The sequence below is a fragment of the Rattus norvegicus genome, chromosome 6 (genome assembly GCF_021556685.1).
Source record: "Rattus norvegicus strain SHRSP/BbbUtx chromosome 6, alternate assembly SHRSP_T2T, whole genome shotgun sequence".
In the NCBI taxonomy this organism is placed as follows: Eukaryota; Metazoa; Chordata; class Mammalia; order Rodentia; family Muridae; genus Rattus; species Rattus norvegicus.
The window spans coordinates 109,391,120-109,408,680 of NC_141539.1; the positions used below are offsets into that span (position 1 = coordinate 109,391,120).

Below are 17,561 nucleotides of genomic sequence, written 5' to 3' on the forward strand. Positions count from 1 at the left end.
CACTGCCTTAGTATTATTTTTACTGATGGCAATGTTCTGAATTTCCAAAATGTGATTTAGAAATAAAAGATATCAAAACAAAAAAATAAAAACCAGTTCTCTTTGGGTGGTGTGGTTAAGGGAAATTTGAATTCTTAGCAATAAAAAATGAGCTCAGTGAACCTTTGCATGTTTTGGTATGAGATTATTAAATAACCATAGACTGTCAGGGTATCAGCGTGGCAGGGGGCGTCCATTTACAGCACGGATGAGTCTGAAGAGAGAATAAGGTAAGATTTTTGATTTTTTTTTTGTAAATTCTTTCCTTTTCTCTTCATAACTTTGTTTATTGTTTTAAGGAATCATTTCATTTCTTTATTCTTTCTTAAAATATGCATATATATGCGATATCTGCTTGTATACATACACATATTGCATATATAAATAGCTTCTTAGAAGCATATAGTATGGAGTAGATTCTCAGTTTTGTGTATATAGAACAAGTAAACATAAAATGAGTTCTGAAAGAAATTGTATTTACATCAGAGAAAAGGTAGCATATTAAATAACAGGAGTTAAAAATTGAGGACAAAAGAGATTATCTCCAAAATAAATTTCTTAAGTGTATGACACTGAGGTAAGTTTTATGTAGTGTAGATTCATCTTAAAATATGAATTTAAATCCATCAGGAGTATTTCAGAAATTAGATTTTCTCCCTGTAATAGCTTTCCGTTTCTAGCCTCTCTCCATGTCTCCTATCTTTCCTTTCTAATTTCAATGTATTCAGTATTGGCTTTGCCTGTATGCTAACTTAGGCCAGCAGCTGAATATATTGATGCTTCTCATACACTAGCTTTTCTTTCATAATCCTCTCTCAGTTCTTTGGTCCGTGAGCAAGAAAAAAAGTATCTAACAGGTAAGACTGCTTTTTAAAGTTTTAAATGCTTTACATTACTGAGAAAAAGAAAAATGCACATTTTATTGTTGCAGTTTAAATTTCATTTCAGTGAAATTAAACACAGAACTTCAGGGATAAATGTGTTTTGTTTTTGTTTTATTTGTTTGGGTTTTTGTTGTGCTTTCTTTTCCCCATCTTAGTTTGTATAGAGATCTTGTGGTACACTGGTAATCTTTGAGGATACACACTGGTCTAACTGTCTATCTGTGAACCGTGTACTTGCTCTTCCCAGAAACATAGCTTGTAGGCAAGGTTAATCCAGTGTTGGCGAGCCATGTCCTAGTACAACATCTGTAAGTTAATACAAGATCCTTGCAAGGATGGATTTATCATTGTAAATATATCTTTTATTGTTTTACAGGCATAATGGTGGGCATAACTATTCTGCTTTTAACTATTGTAAATTAAAATAACTGCAATTGTGTATATGTTGTTTGAAGTGAGTGGTTGTCAGAGTTTCTGCATTTGGTGGCGTCTCCATCTTATAATGATAGGAATAAGTATTTCCATAATTAAGGCAAAAGATCTTGGCTAAATTTAGCTTTTGCTTTTGGAGGGTGGGCAACCTGGAGGGCAGAAGATTGTTGTTACCATGACTTGACTGTCTTCTCCCTGTACTTTAAAACCCTCATCTAGTTACCTTCAATATTGAGTAATGTAGAGTCATAAATACTTTCACTGTTCCCACTGACTTACAGACATTTACAATGGGCAGAATTAAGTTTTAGTTTAATTGATTTTCTTTCTAGAAATTACTACGAATCACTACATTCTTCATGGTTATTTTGGATTTTAGTCAGTAGCCTGCCACTCTTAGCACAGATTTCCCCACCCAAGATTGGAGATTCCTGTTATGTTTAGAGTATTGGTTTTGCACGAAATCTAGCTTTGCAATTGTTTCACTTTAATGTGTTTTTAAAAAAAGCCACAAATCCTGGTGGTTTGATGCTTTTCTTACCAGTATTGGGCATTGCGCCGGGGAATGTCTGAATACTGGAGGCACAGAATTAACTCTAAAAGTACTTTTGTTGGTTTCTAGAAACTGGAAGAAGAGAAAGGCAAAAAAGAAAAAGAAAGACAGGAAATTGAGAAAGAACGGAGAGAAAGAGAGAGGGAACGTGAAAGGGAACGAGAAAGGCGAGAACGGGAACGAGAAAGGGAAAGAGAACGTGAACGAGAAAAGGAAAAAGAACGGGAGCGGGAACGAGAACGGGATAGGGATCGTGACCGCACAAAAGAGCGAGACCGAGACCGAGAGAGAGATCGGGACCGGGACCGAGAAAGGAGCTCAGATCGAAATAAGGATCGGAGTCGATCAAGGTAAAACTTCATACAGATGGCTGTTTCTGATAGTGTAATTACATTATAGGATTCCTCTGAGGAACTATTTGTATTTGAGTGATAAAGTTTTCCATAGATTGGCTATATTATACAAGGACGTTATTGATGGAAGTAACAATTTTTAGTTTTGTCTTTGTTTCTTTGAGACAGGGTCTTTCTATTTAGCCTTGGTTGTCCTAGACCTAGCTCTGTAGAATAGGCTGGCCTCAAATTCACAGAGATATGCCTGCCTCTGCCTCTGAGTGCTGGGACTAAAGCAGCTACCACTGCTACTACAGATGAAGTTGAGGCAAAGGAATGAATTCACAATCGGGGTTTGGGTATTAAGTTCCAGGCTAACTGGATTTACAGTTAGTGCATCTCAAAAGCATTCCTAGGACTGGAGCGTTACGTTACATTAGTTACATTGAGCACTTGCTAGCTACTCTTGCAGAATCAGTATCCAGGACCAGTATGATGGCTCACTACTGTAGTCCAGGAGATCTAACATGTGGAGCACATGTGTACATGCAAGCAAGTCACTCACAGACATAAAATAATAATGTGCTGGGTGTGGTGGCACACACCTTTAATCCCAGCACACAAGAGCTAGAGGCAGAGGAATCTCTGAATTCAAAACAGCCTAGTGGAAACATGTGTCTTTAAAAACAAGACGAAAAAGATAGTTTGTTTTCAGTTTTCAGTCCTGAGGGTAGAAGAAGGTGGGGTGATAGTGGTGAGAAAAACAATGTGCTTTTCTTTTCTGTAGTTACTCTCTATCTGAGGCTAGTTTTTGTAAACTTAGAACCAGTTGTTCCTTCAGTGTTAGGGAAGACAATTTAATTATTTCCTTAAATTGGTACGCTATTTTTCTTTTTTGTATTGAGACCTACCAGTATTTTTCAAAGTATATGTCTGTCTGTGTCCCTGTGCCCATCTGTTTTTCTTGATTTGTAGTAATTTTACCTTTTTAGAAGGTATTGTAAATTTTTTTGGTTGTTTATTTGTAATAATAAGCAAAGATAAGAAAAGAACAGTGATTGAAAAGATAGGAAAACTCATCAAAAACTTTGAAAATACATGACTTGTTGCAATGTAGCTTCATGAAGACCTACTTTGATACTTTGGAATTATTGATGAGATAAGCATTATAACCAAAACTATCTTGGGAATGAACAAGTTTATTTCAGTTTAGTGTTCTGTATAACAGTCTACCATTCAGGGAAGCCAGAGCAGTAGCCTGAGTTTGTTGGTGAAGTAGAAACGGGCCAAATGTGTTACATAGCATAGGACCACCTGCCCCAGGATGGTGCTCCCCAGCCCTAAGTGAGCTGGATCCTCTCTCATCAATCTTTAGTCATGACAGTCCCTGCATGCAGACTTGCCAGACTGATGGAGGCATTTTCTGAGTATTCCTAGATACGTTTAGATTTGTGTTATGTTGACAAAAAAATCCAACCAGCATTATACCTGCACCATGTTGATGGAATTGCATGCTTAGTATATATTATCTCCATCTTTCTCCCTTTCTTGATGCAGCCCTTGGTGAGACTTTGGCATTCTATGAAAGCAAGCAATTCCTTTTAAAAGGTATGCTTCAAAGCCGGGGCTGGTGGTACATACCTTTAATCCTAGTACTTTGGAGGCGGAAGCAGACAGAGTTTGAACACTGGTGTCTAGCAAATTCTAGGCCAGTTGAGACTGTGCATAAGTGAGACCCTGTCTCAAGAAAACCATGCACAAGTACAAATGTCCATCTTAGCATATTGTCTCATATCTGCATTGATTTATTTTATCATTGGCCTAACGTGCTGTACTAAGGGTATTTTTTCTCAAATACTCATTTTTAATTGTATATGTGTTTGTCTATATGCGTGCAGGTAGAGGCTAGATGGGTTGGAGTGGATTCCCTGAGCTGAAATTATAGGCAGCTGTAGGTGTAGGTTGTATAGTGTGGGTATCAGTAACTAAACTCTGTCCTCTGCAAGTAGTAAGTATTCTTAACTATAAAACAATCTGTCTAGTTCTTGTAGCATAGTTTTGTTCTAAGTTAAATATTCAGTTTGTTTATGTGTATTTGGGGAGGAGGGATGTTTGGGTTTTATGTAGTCTAGGTGGGCTCTTGATTCTCTTACCTTAGCCTCATAAGTACCTGGGGTTATAGTTGTTGAGCTATCTCTAATTTCTTTAATTTAAAATTTATCTTAGCCTCTAGCTCAGCTCCAGGAGATCTGAGACCTTCTAGACACACACACACACACACACACACACACACACAGAGAGAGAGAGAGAGAGAGAGAGAGAGAGAGAGAGAGAAAGAGAATTCTCTTGCTTAGCTCTAGATTGCCTTTTCTCTCTCTCTCTCTGTCTCTAAGATTTATTTTTATGTGCATTGTGAGGGTGCCGTATCCTCTGGAATTGGAGTTAAAGACATCTGTGGGCTGCCATGTAGGTGCTGGGAATTGAACCTGGGTCTTCTGGAGGAGCAGCCAGTTCTCGAAGCTGATAAGCTATTTCTCCAACCCCCCTAGAAGTGTCTTTTCACCATGCTTTATTAGGCTTTTATATTTATATTTCTTTGGGAAAGAGCAATGTGCTTTTACCCTTTTTTTTAAAGGCAGGTTCTCTAGAGACCTGCAGAGGACCGGGATGATCTCAAACGCAGAGATCAGCTTGCTATTGCTTCCCAGACATTTGGGATTAAAATTGTCTTCCACCATGCTTGGCAACATTTTTTTGTACAAAATTGTGTATTCAGTTTATGACTAGGCACAGTTAGTAATTTTTCAGTCTTTTATATAAATTTGGGTTTTATGTTTACTTTTTGTAAGGTATATAATTATCATTGACTTCAGAATGCAATTTAGAACTTGTTGATAGAATTAAAATCCTGTTGATGTTTAATTCCTACATTAAACAAAAAGCACATTAAACAAAAAGCAAGATTTTAATTCCTACATTGGGATTAGAATGCAAGGCCTTGTTCATTTTAGAAAAAATGCCTGACTTTTGATTCCCTAGTCTATGTCTCTTTGAGTATAGAGAAGTTAACACTAAATTTTGACTTGTTTATATATTGATTTATCATACATATTAGAGTTTCCCTTGTTTCCTAAAGAAAAAGAATAGAATGGTGTAAAATATATGACATATTTAATGTCCTATTTCCATAGAGAAAAAAGTAGAGATCGTGAAAGGGAACGGGAACGGGAGCGAGAGAGAGAACGGGAGAGAGAACGGGAGAGAGAGAGAGAACGGGAGAGAGAACGGGAGCGTGAAAGAGAGAAAGACAAGAAAAGAGACAGAGAAGAGGATGAAGAAGATGCATATGAACGAAGAAAACTTGAAAGAAAACTGCGAGAGAAAGAGGCTGCGTATCAAGAGGTAAACTGAGGAAATTCTCTTTCTAAAAAGTCATAGTTTCACTTACGATGGTGAGGCAGGTTTTACAGAATCCTGTGTTGAGTTTTAAATTTCTGAAATTTTTTTTCTTAGCGCCTTAAGAATTGGGAAATCAGAGAACGAAAGAAAACTAGGGAATATGAGAAGGAGGCGGAAAGAGAAGAAGAAAGAAGAAGAGAAATGGTGAGATTTTAGGTTTAAAAAGGTGTATTGTCGGGTTGGGGATTTAGCTCAGTGCAAGCGCAAAGCCCTGGGTTTGGTCCCCAGCTCTGAAAAAAAGAAAAGGAAAAAAAAAAGGTGTATTGTCAAGTAAGAAACGTTCAGTTTTACTGTCAAACAGAAAACCTTACAAATGAAATATGTCAGCTCGTGGGGTTGTTTTTTTTTTTGTTTGTTTGTTTGTTTTTGTTTTTGTTTTTTTTTGAGGTGGTCTCACTGTGTGGCTCAGACTGTCCTGGAATCAACAATGTAGACTAGTTAGTCCTGAACTCAGAGTGATAGCCTGGATTTCTTCTGCTGCTATTTTTTTTTTTTTTTAATATTTATTTTATTTGTATGAGTACACTGTTGCTGTATGCAGACATACCAGAAGAGGGCATGAGATCCCATTACAGATGGTTGAGAGTCACCATGTGATTGCTGGGAATTGAACTTAGGACCCCTGGAAGAGCAATCAGTCCCCCCCCCCCCCCCCCCCCCGAGCTGGGGAGCGAACCCAGGGCCTTGCGCTTGCTAGGCAAGCGCTCTACCACTGAGCTAAATCCCCAACCCCCATCAATCAGTGCTCTTAACTGCTGAGCCATCTCTCCAGCCCCTGGCTTGGATTTCTTATTCCAAATAACTTTGAGATAGACTTATTACATATGTCTTCCTATTTTTCAAATATTTGCTCCCCATTAATGAATGTTTTCATGGTATCAATCTACCCTAGTGAATTATAGAAACTTAGAATTAATGTGACATCATTTGGATAAGATTCTAAAAACTTGTTGAGCTGGGAGAGTTTCCTGCAGCTACAACCATGTTATTGTTCAATCCCCACCCCTACATTGTGAATTCAATTAACCAATCACTTGGTTGAGAGGGAATATTGATACTCTCAAGTTGTACCCTGACTTCCACATGTGTCTTGTGATATCCATAGGCACATTCACAAATAAAATCTTAAAGTTTTTCTTTAAAATAGCTATGGAAATTTGTTTAGTTAGACAGTATAATTGTGTGGAAGTTGTTCTTTTGCGGGGAGCTATTGGTTTTTTATTTTTTAGTCTTTGGGTTTTTTGACACAGTTTTTCTGTGTAACTTGTGGAATTTGATAGACCAGGCGTTCTTTGAATTCATAGAGATCTACCTGTCTATGTGACCCAATGAGATTAAAGGTACACCCCATTACCCCTTGGTTTATTTTGGGTTTTAAGCTTTATTCATTTTTATTTTATGTGCTTGGTGTATTGACTGCATATATGTATGTGTGGGGGAGGCAGATCCTATGAAACTGAAATTAGGAACAGTTGTGAACTGAAACATAGGAGCTGGGAATTGAACCTGGGTCCTCTGGAAGAACAGCCATTGCTCTCAACTGCTGAGCAAGTTTTTTCATCCCTTCTTGGCAGTGTTGTAAGCAGAAGTATATTTAGCACTTATCAGGTAGTTTTCTTATGCTACCATATTCTCTTCATATTGTCGTAAAATTAGGTTTGTGTAAGCATGAACCACTTGGCTTAGTTTGTAAACATAGTGATAAAGATTGCTTCAACGATATGTTCCATGTTTTCTGTAGAGCCCTGTGTATGGCTCATGTCTTTAATCCCAACACTCCTAGCAGAAGAAACAGTGAGATCTCTGAATTTGAGGCCAGCCTGACATGGTGAGACCCTGTCTCAAGAAAACAAAATAAATAATCAAAAAAGTGGTTTTTGGGGTGGGGGGCAAAATGTAAAGTTTATTTTATCTTCAGTTTATAGATTATCCATTCAAAACACTTCAAGATAAGAACAAAGACATTAGGACTTTTGAGAAGTAAACAAAGGTTGCATTATCTAGTGTATATAACCACTAGATAATATGTAGTCTCTGAATCATAGATCCTTCTTGTTAGTAGAATTGTATTAAATGGTTTTATTTGAAAAAATTAATATAGGATGAAAGGATCTATTTTGGAATTTAATTTTTTTCCTCCATGAGAAAATTTTAAGAGAATAATAGAGAATTAGCATTAGAATTAGACAATGTTGTGCTTCCTGTGAGCAGTCTAAAACCTTTCTACATATGGAGGCAGGGTTTCTCTGTGTTGCCCTGGCTTTTTAGACCTCACTTGTAGACCAGGCCAGCCTTGACCCTGAGATTTACATACCATTGCTTCCTACGTGCTGGGATTAAAGGCTTACTACAGTTAAGAAGTAGTTTCTTTTTTTAAAAGATATTTATTTATTATATATATAAGTACACTGTAGCTGTCTTCTGACACACCAGTAGAGGGCGTCAGATCCCATTTCAGATGTGATTCTTTTAGATCTGCCTACTGACAACAAACCCCGGAATGGCCATAATAAGAGTGAGTCAGCAATGATATCAGGAGAAGAATAGGTACAAATATATAATTATGTATTAATAGAAAGGTCACACAACAGTGTATCTAATGAATAAAAGCCCGATTCTTTTAAAAAGTATTTATTTACTGTATGTGAGTACACTATTGCTGTCTTCAGACACACCAGAAGAGGGCATCGGATCCCATTACAAATGGTTGTGAGCCACCATGTGGTTGCTGGGATTTGAACTCAGGACCTCTGCCAGAGCACTTAACCACTGAGCCATCTCTCCAGCCCAAGGAGTAGTTTCTTTACAATGAAATTTATTTGTGAACTTTTGGAAATTTCAGTTATGTAAGCATTTTCTCGTGTCTAGGTAACAGATACGTTCAGTATAAAGTTAAAGTTTCCCAGAGTACTAAATGCATTGGGGCTAGTATGTACATAGTCTGGCTTGTACATCTGTACTCTGAACATTGAAGATCCATAGAATGAATACTCAACAAACCTTTCATTTATTTGAGTGTTATCATATCCCAGCTTAGTACCTTGGGATGGGCCATAGAAAAGTGATTGCATAATTTTTAAACATGAACAATACAAGCTTATAAGGCAATTAGTGTAAAGACATTTGTGAATGTATTCTGTGTTAGAGTTACATTCATAATGTTTTGGAAGTACTACATAAGAGTATTTGCTGTGCTTCAGGGAGCAATTACTAAGGAATAGATTGTTTCTTTGGATGTCTTTTACAAGTATTTCTATTGAGGGACTTGAAAGGTGTTAAAAGGTTGTAAGTCAGAACCATTATCTGCTTTACAGATAGATAGGAAATCTATTGAAAGTGTTTAGATATAAGCCATAAAAAAATTAGACACAGTTTTTAAATATACCAGGTTGATGTGAAATTCCAAAACTAAGGTTTTGTGTTTCTTCAGGTTTATTAGCCATTAACTTAAAGCAGATAAGAGTTCTGGATACAGAAGGTGGTTTCTCACAAATGGTAGCTTTACCTTTAGAACATATGAACATTATTCAAATCTGAGTCCTGAATATTACTTAGATTTAACATGAAATACCCAATGATAATTAAGTTGCTTTTGTCTACTGTATACATTTAACATGGTAACATTTTGTTTCCCACTGTGTCGTTTTTATTGGAAAAGAATTATTTTGGGAATTTTATTCAGGGGTATTTATTTAGCATACTGCATATGTCGATGTTTTTCATGCCTCAAATGTAAACCCTAAAGCTGACTTGTTTAAAAGTTTTATATGACACCCATTTCATATATGAAGTAATGAGAAGTATAACATTTTAATTCCTATGAATATGGAGGAAAGTATTTTCCTAAGAAAAGGGGAGGTAGTAACTGACTCTTACCTGAGGTTTATATATGTCATTCTTCATCTCTGCAAAGGCTAAAGAGGCTAAACGATTAAAAGAATTCCTAGAAGATTATGACGATGACAGAGATGACCCAAAGTACTACAGGTAAGTAGGCATGAACTGATGGGCTATTTGTGAATGTGAGCATATCAGGTGTGCTTAGCTATTAGAATCAGTAATTTCAAGTGTCTTGAGAGGAGATCCCATGATGGAGGGTCATTTTATAGCAATTTATACCTTTTTTAATTATTTATATTGCTCAGGAATTTGTCTTCAGTGTTTTTATGATTGTTCCATCTGATCCACACCTACCATCTCCATATTGACAAACAAGTGTGAACTTACTGAATCACTTTATTGTACTCGATGATCTGTTTTACTGTATAGTTCAGGCTGCCTGTTGTCTTTTGACTGCTTGGATTAAAGTCATGCACATCACAGCCAGTTGTTTTGGTAGGACGGTCAACCTCACACAGTGTTAAGCATTCACTCTATTGTCTGAGTTATACCTTTATCCCCTAAAGTCTATTAACAGTTTGTGCATAATGTTCATACTTTACCATCTGGAAAAAAAGTGTGGAGTCTTCAGTTTGGAATAGGTACAAAACAGCTCTCTTCCTCTTGAAAGTTGCCTTTGGGCTTTTAGACACATTCGTGTGTAGTTATTTTTGTTTTGTTTTGTTTTTTGTTTTTTTCCCAGAAGAAAATAACATGTTTGTAGTTATTTCTTACACATTAATGTTGACAGCACACTGCCTTGGATGTTTATCTGAGTCTTACCATTCACTTATTTGATTTCTAGTATTGAGGAAAGGCTCTGTTGGGGAATCTGTGTACTAGGCAATGATCTGATTATTAAATGCATCCTATTAACTTTACAGGGGTAGTGCTCTTCAGAAACGGTTGCGTGATAGGGAGAAAGAAATGGAAGCCGATGAACGAGACAGGAAGAGAGAGAAGGAAGAACTTGAGGAAATCAGGCAACGTTTACTGGCAGAGGGGCATCCAGATCCAGATGCAGAGCTCCAGAGGGTGAGCTATTGTAACATCTGACAGTGTTTTGTTTTAAATTACTTTACCATTTCAAAGTCAGTTGTGATATATTTTTGTTTGTAGATAAAGGAAATACACCATATGAGCTTTTGGACTTGGTCATGCTATTAGTCTTTGTTATTTTTAGTACAGAAATCATCAATCTTATGTGAACTCACAACTTTGTATATGTGTGTTTGGGGAACACTTCAGTGGTGGTGCATATGTACAAACCAGAAGTTAGTCCCAGTTATCGATGCATTCCACAGAAGCAGTTCCCTGTGCTTTATTTGAGACAGACTTTCTCAGTGTTACGCTGGCAAGCTAGTGATATGCCTGTCACCACATTGCTCCAGTTGTCATTACTTGAGCATTTGCTGTGTTGAGTGTAGTAGGCACTAGGAATCAGATGCATGTCCTCAGGTTTGCATAGCTGTCAGTTAACCAACTGAATTATTTTCCAGCACCTTCAATCCATACCTCATTTGTAAATATCTCACATATCAAATAAGTCTTTGACTATTGGTGACTATCTTTTAATATAATTTAGACAGAAAGCTGTATTTAAAATTTTGTTTGATTTCTATTTTGTCCTTTGAAGTATTTTATTATTAAAAGATGTTCTCATTTCCTAATATCATTTTTAAAAAGATTTGTCATTTTTCATGGATATGGGTTGGCTTATATGTAAATATATGTCACAGTTGTGCTTCATGCCTTCAAAGGTCAGATCTTCTGAAACTGGAGTGACAGATGGTTTGGGAACTGTACCTGGGTTCTCTTCAAGAACAGCAAATGCTCTTTATCACTGAGCTGTCTTTTCAACCCAATAGCTTGTCATGTGTAAACAATAGATTGTACAGTGCTCTTATTTTGCATTCTTAACTGTTATTTTAAAAACATTTTCTTCTGTCTTCTAGGAACTTAACGTTTTTCTACATGTTCTATGCCTTGGCAAAAATAAGCCATGTCTTTTCATGTTCCTTTTTGTTATACTGGGTGTTGAATCCCTGGGAGAGGAGTGACAATTATCAGCTGTAGCTATGTGGGTTCACATCCTTTGGCAGAGCAACCAATGCTTTTAACCTCTGAACTATCTCCCTTACTCCCAGTGCTTAGTTCTTCATTTTATTTGAGGTTGAGCCCACTGCTCAAGTTGATCCAGGACTTTACGTAGGATATGTGTAGAGCAAGCCCCGCAGTGGGGGCCCTGCCTTTAATGCCAGCATTCCAGAGACAGAGGTAGGCGAGTTTCTGAGAATTCAGAGTACATTCCAGGACAGCGAGGGGTACACAGAGAGACCCTGTTTCAGAAAGAAAGAAAACAGAACAAAAACCAATATGTAAGCAATGGGAAGAATTCCAGTAATAGTCTTTTCTAAAGTTAACCAAGTGTGGTTTTTGGTTGTAGATGGAACAAGAGGCTGAGAGGCGCAGGCAACCTCAAATAAAGCAAGAGCCAGAGTCAGAGGAAGAAGAAGAAGAAAAGCAAGAAAAAGAAGAAAAACGAGAGGAGCCTGTGGAAGAGGAAGAAGAACCAGAGCAAAAGCCTTGTCTCAAACCCACCTTGAGACCCATCAGCTCCGCTCCATCTGTGTCCTCTGCCAGCGGCAATGCAACACCTAACACTCCCGGGGACGAGTCTCCTTGTGGTATTATTATTCCTCATGAAAACTCACCAGATCAACAGCAGCCTGAGGAACATAGGCCAAAAATAGGACTAAGTCTTAAATTGGGTATGTCAGCCCTGCCCTTTGTTTTCCTTCCCGCCCACGTCCCAGTAAGTTCCACTGTAGGAACATAATAATCCGTACACACACATGGTCCATGGTAGGTAGGTAGCAAAGTGTTCAACCATGCCTTTCTAGCTCACGATTGTTTTCATAGTTCTACTAGTGCTCCTATATCTCCAGCTGCCTCCAGTTCTGAGAAGAAGTGAAAAGTTAATTTTCTAGCACTTGTGAGTAGAGAGCTATTACTTTTTTTGTTTTTACAGTTGGGATCTTTCTCGGAGGATTATGGAAATATGTTTGTACTTTTTGAGGGATGGTGGGTTGTCAGATTTAGCATTTAAAAATGTTGTTTTCATACTAAGATAGTGTTTTTAACTATAGGTGCTTCCAATAGTCCTGGCCAACCTAATTCAGTGAAGAGAAAGAAACTACCTGTAGATAGTGTCTTTAACAAATTTGAGGATGAAGACAGTGATGATGTGCCCCGAAAAAGGAAACTGGTTCCCCTGGATTATGGCGAAGATGATAAAAATGCCGCCAAAGGCACTGTAAACACTGAAGAAAAGCGCAAACACATTAAGAGTCTCATTGAGAAAATTCCCACAGCCAAGCCTGAGCTCTTTGCTTATCCTTTGGATTGGTCTATTGTGGATTCTGTGAGTAGCACGCTGCTTGTCAAAATGTTTGTGCTTTCAGTGTAACAGTCTTACTTGACTTTTGTAATAGCAAATAAGATGTGCTTATTCATTACACACAGAATAATAAAAGCAAAAACACTATGTAGTTGATTATATATTCTTTTGACAGTGTATATATACTTTTCTGCATTCTGTCCTTCATTATCTAATACTACCTTTTTTATATGTTCCCTACACTGTACAACTTAATTCTTTACACACACAATAAGTGACTTATGATGAAGAAAATGTGAATTTTTTCTTTCTGAATTTGTGTGTCCACGTTTCATGGCTAAATTCATCTGTTTTCCTGCAAGTTTTATGATTTTATTTTTCTTTATACAGTTTTTATATGTGTACCAAATTTTCATTATTCATTCAACTGTTGGTAGATATCTTTTTTTTTTTTTTCTTTTTTCTTTTTTTCCGGAGCTGGGGACCGAACCCAGGGCCTTGTGCTTACTAGGCAAGCGCTCTACCACTGAGCTAAATCCCTAACCCCGTTGGTAGATATCTTGTTCGTTCATCATTCTTTCTGTAGTAAATAGAGCAGCAAAACCATGTAACTTCAAATGCCCGTTTGGTAGAATATAGTTTTCTGGGTATATCCTAGGTATTGAATACTATGTCATATGATAATTCAGTTTATTTGTTTATTTTCCAGCAGTTTCTCAAAATGTAACTGACCTAGAACTCAGAGATCTGCTGTTCTCTGTCTTTCCTGAGTTCTAGATTGGAAGTCTGTGTGCCTACACTTGGCTGATTTTAGTCTTAAAAATGAATAACTCTTTGTGATTATAATAGAATGTTTCAGTTCTTTAGTTCTTCAGCTAAGCTTTGTTTTGCAGATACTGATGGAACGCAGAATCCGGCCATGGATCAATAAGAAAATCATAGAATACATAGGTGAAGAAGAAGCTACTTTAGTTGATTTTGTTTGTTCTAAGGTTGGTCTTTTTTCTCCTCCATCTATACAAAGTAAATCTAGCTCAATGTCAGACCTGCCGTACCAGAGCTTTGATTCATAGGAAGGATAGAATTGGTGTCTGTTAATTATATTTTCTCTTTTTCCATTGCAAATGCCATGCTACCATTTTGTCTTGGATTTGGATTTTGAGGGTGGGATTAGTCAGTTTCATAGGTAATCACCTATCTCTGCAGCTGTCCTGTCATTAAGTGTTTAGCATGTACTGATTTTTTTAATTAATTAATTCATGTATATGAGTACACTGTACTCAGACACACCAGAAGAGGGCATTGGATCCCATTACAGATGGTTGTGAGCCACCATGTGGTTGCTGGGAATTGAACTCAGGACCTCTGGAAGAGCAGTCAGTGCTCTTAACCGCTGAGCCATCTCTCCAGCCTGCATATACTGATTGATTAGAGTTCTTGGCAGACACCGTTTGTGTTTCATGGCAGTTTTTCTCCTTTTAACCTTATAACAGTCTTAGGCTAGAAAAGTCACTATCATCATCATCATCATCATCATCATCATCATCATCATTATCATCCTTACTACATTTATACATGAAGAAATTGAACCTTATGGAAATGTTGTATCTTGGTCATTATTGTACAATGTGTAAGATTTCTTTAGGTGACAGTTTCCTATGGCCCAGGCTAATCTGCAACTTTCATCCATTTCCTGAATGCTGGGTCATTTTTAATGGCGTGCACCAGTACATAAGACCATCATCTGACAAGATGTGTATACTGTAGTGTGTTTTCAAAGCAGAGTTTCTTTTTATTAATAAGATGGTTGTTAGAGTGGGGCCACCATATTCCTGTTGCCATTCTTTCACTTTGAAGAACAGAAAGAAGTGCTTGTAATGGTGCCATTCTTCATTTTGGAGAGCAAATATTGGTTGACTTCTTCATTTATAATGATTAGAGCATTAAGTCATAGGCAGCTAGGCTGGGCTTTTATTTTCAGCCCTTTAACAACTTTAATTCTAGTCCTGGGGAGACTGAGACAGGTAAATCTCAGTGAGTTTGAGACTACTGTGCTCCACAGAGTGAGTTTTAGGACAGCCAATGCTACAGAGTGGAACCCAAGTGTGGCAGATTTCAGTAATCCTAGCACTTGAGCATCTGAGGCAAAAGATTAGAAGTTTAAGGTCACCCTAGGTTACATGGCATGAGAGGGTTGGGTGAGAAGCAACTTGTAACGAGGTGTGGTGTCCCACACGCCTTTATCCCAGCACTCAGGCAGAGGTTGGTGTAGGCCAGTCTGGTCTACAGAATGAGTTACAAGACAGCCAGAGCTATACAGACACAGAGAAACCTTGTCTTGAAAATTCAATTTAAAAAAAATAAAAAATGCAACCTGGAAATAATGATTGACCTGCCTTTAGTGATTAATGTCCCAGGATTAAAAGCTAATAGAGCCAAACATGATGTTACTTGCCTTAGCATTAGGGAGGCAGACAAATCTCTCTTAAGTTCCAAGCCAGCCAGAGCTACACAGTAAAATCCTGTCTCAAAGTAAAGCAGACTAACCCCAGTCACAAAAATATATCCCTACCGTTTAGAGATTTTGCATCTTTGTTTTGTTTCTTTATAACGTAAGTTATTTTATTTTACTATTTTTAGGTTATGGCACATAGTTCACCACAGAGCATTTTAGATGATGTTGCCATGGTAAGTTAAAAGAACATTATTACTTTAATATCTATGTGAATAAATCACTATAAATTTAATGCATTTTCTGGTGTTAATGATTTGAAGTAAAATTTGAATATGCTAGTAAATACAGCAACAGAAAGATTTTAATTACTATATATCAATTTATTTTAGACTTGATCTCATTCTGTATCCCAGGCTAGCCTAGAACTCAAAGCAGACCTCCAGACTGAGCCTCTTGGGATTACAGGCGTATACCCTTGTTGTTTCTGGAGATGTCAAACATTTAAAACTTGATCTTGATTTCTTTCCTTAAACCATTTTGATCCCCCTCCTACCTTTATTTATATAGATTAAATCATGTATTTCTATTATATATTTGGTAACACTACTGATAAAGGCAGTAGGCCTATACAAAACTGGGAAGTGGAAACCATATGAAACCACACTGTGCTATTAAAGAGTGTGCTGTCATTGCAGAGGAATGTGGCATCTACTGGTTGTAAGGAATTCCTCTGAGACATTTACATTGCAAAACTTTAATTTTGGGGGTCAACAGTGCTGGAAAATCAAATTCCTAATTACATTTGATTTTTATATTATGGCCTGGTTACTTCTATTTAACATTGTGATTTTATAAGTAGAGGGAAATGAATTTGCATTTTAAATAAGAAAATTATTACATAAAATACAAGGGTAGTTATGAAGAAAAGAAATAAATTTGACTAGAACTGGTAATCGGAATGAATTAAGGACTGGTAAGCCAACAAAGTTGTTAGAGGTTAGAGTTAAGCAATTGGAAAAAGGTTATTACAGAGTAAAATGGTAAGAAAGTAGAGATGGGCATGAAGTTGTACACCTTAGTACCAGAATTTAGGAATCAGGGGTAAGCATATGTTCTACTTAGTAAGACCCTATCTCAGGAAAAGAAAATAAACATAACACAAAATTAGTTTGTTAGTTCTAATGATAACCAATGTGTATCACAGCCTTGGGAATTCTGAAGAGCATTGAGACATGGAGTGGAGAAAAATACCAGAGCCAGGTGTCAATGGCATATGCTTTCTTCTTTTTTAAAAATTTTTTATTTAATATATATGAGCGCACTGTCGCTGTCTTCAGACACACCAGAACAGGGCATCAGATCCCATTACAGATGGTTGTGAGCTACCATATAGTTGCTGGGAATTGAACTCAGGACTTCAGGAAGAACAGTCAGTGTTCTTAACCACTGCGCCATCTCTCCAGCCCAAGCATGTGTTCTTACCCCAAGCAAACCTAGGTAATTTTAAAAAATTGCTTTTTATAAAAAAGCTTTTATGGGGATGAGGTACGTGTGGATTAAACTTCTTGTGGTAAATTATGTTTTGCAACCAACTTAATAGAAGTGTGATCGAGCAGATGTACACCCTTTCTAACACCAGGCATCCACAGAGATAACGTGTAAAAAATAAAGTCTTGTGCATATAATAGTTTTGTCAAAGTGCTCACTTGTTTAAGCATGAGTCTGTGCCCCAAACCTACTTAAAATGCTCTTCCAATCCCAGCATTAGGGACAGATTATTGGAGCTTTCTGTCTACCCTTTCCTCCTCTCTGTCCTAGTAAAAGACATTGTCTGGAAAAGCAACGTAGACAGCACCTTGGATGTCAACAACTCAGGTTGACTTCCGTCCTCCGTGAACATACCCCACACGCACATCCACACACGATAGGAAAATAATCTGGTTCATTCATTTGACAGTAAAGAAAGATAGCGTTGTTCAGTATCTGTACCCTGTGGTAGTGGTGTTCACTTCATACTGTTTACTGCCTCCTAGACACTGTAGTAAATTCTCACATAGTGCTTAATGTTCTACCACATGATCAGCATTTGCTGAATATTACATAAGATGATAGCCAAGTCTGATTTGGA

At 37.3% G+C, this 17,561-nt stretch overlaps 1 protein-coding gene across 4 annotated transcripts in view; it reads left to right on the forward strand.

Annotated features, from left to right (window-relative positions):
- The window catches only part of Rbm25 (RNA binding motif protein 25), a 47,269-nt gene that overhangs the window by 27,486 nt on the left and 2,222 nt on the right, over window positions 1–17,561 (forward strand). For all 4 annotated transcript variants that reach the window (NM_001395131.1, XM_087554119.1, XM_087554121.1 and 1 more), the window contains 9 exons: window positions 1,978–2,258; window positions 5,432–5,642; window positions 5,754–5,843; window positions 9,613–9,686; window positions 10,463–10,613; window positions 12,025–12,349; window positions 12,728–13,002; window positions 13,872–13,970; window positions 15,619–15,666. In NM_001395131.1, the coding sequence (NP_001382060.1) occupies window positions 1,978–2,258; window positions 5,432–5,642; window positions 5,754–5,843; window positions 9,613–9,686; window positions 10,463–10,613; window positions 12,025–12,349; window positions 12,728–13,002; window positions 13,872–13,970; window positions 15,619–15,666 (1,554 nt within the window). The remainder of the gene's footprint in view (window positions 1–1,977; window positions 2,259–5,431; window positions 5,643–5,753; window positions 5,844–9,612; window positions 9,687–10,462; window positions 10,614–12,024; window positions 12,350–12,727; window positions 13,003–13,871; window positions 13,971–15,618; window positions 15,667–17,561) is intronic.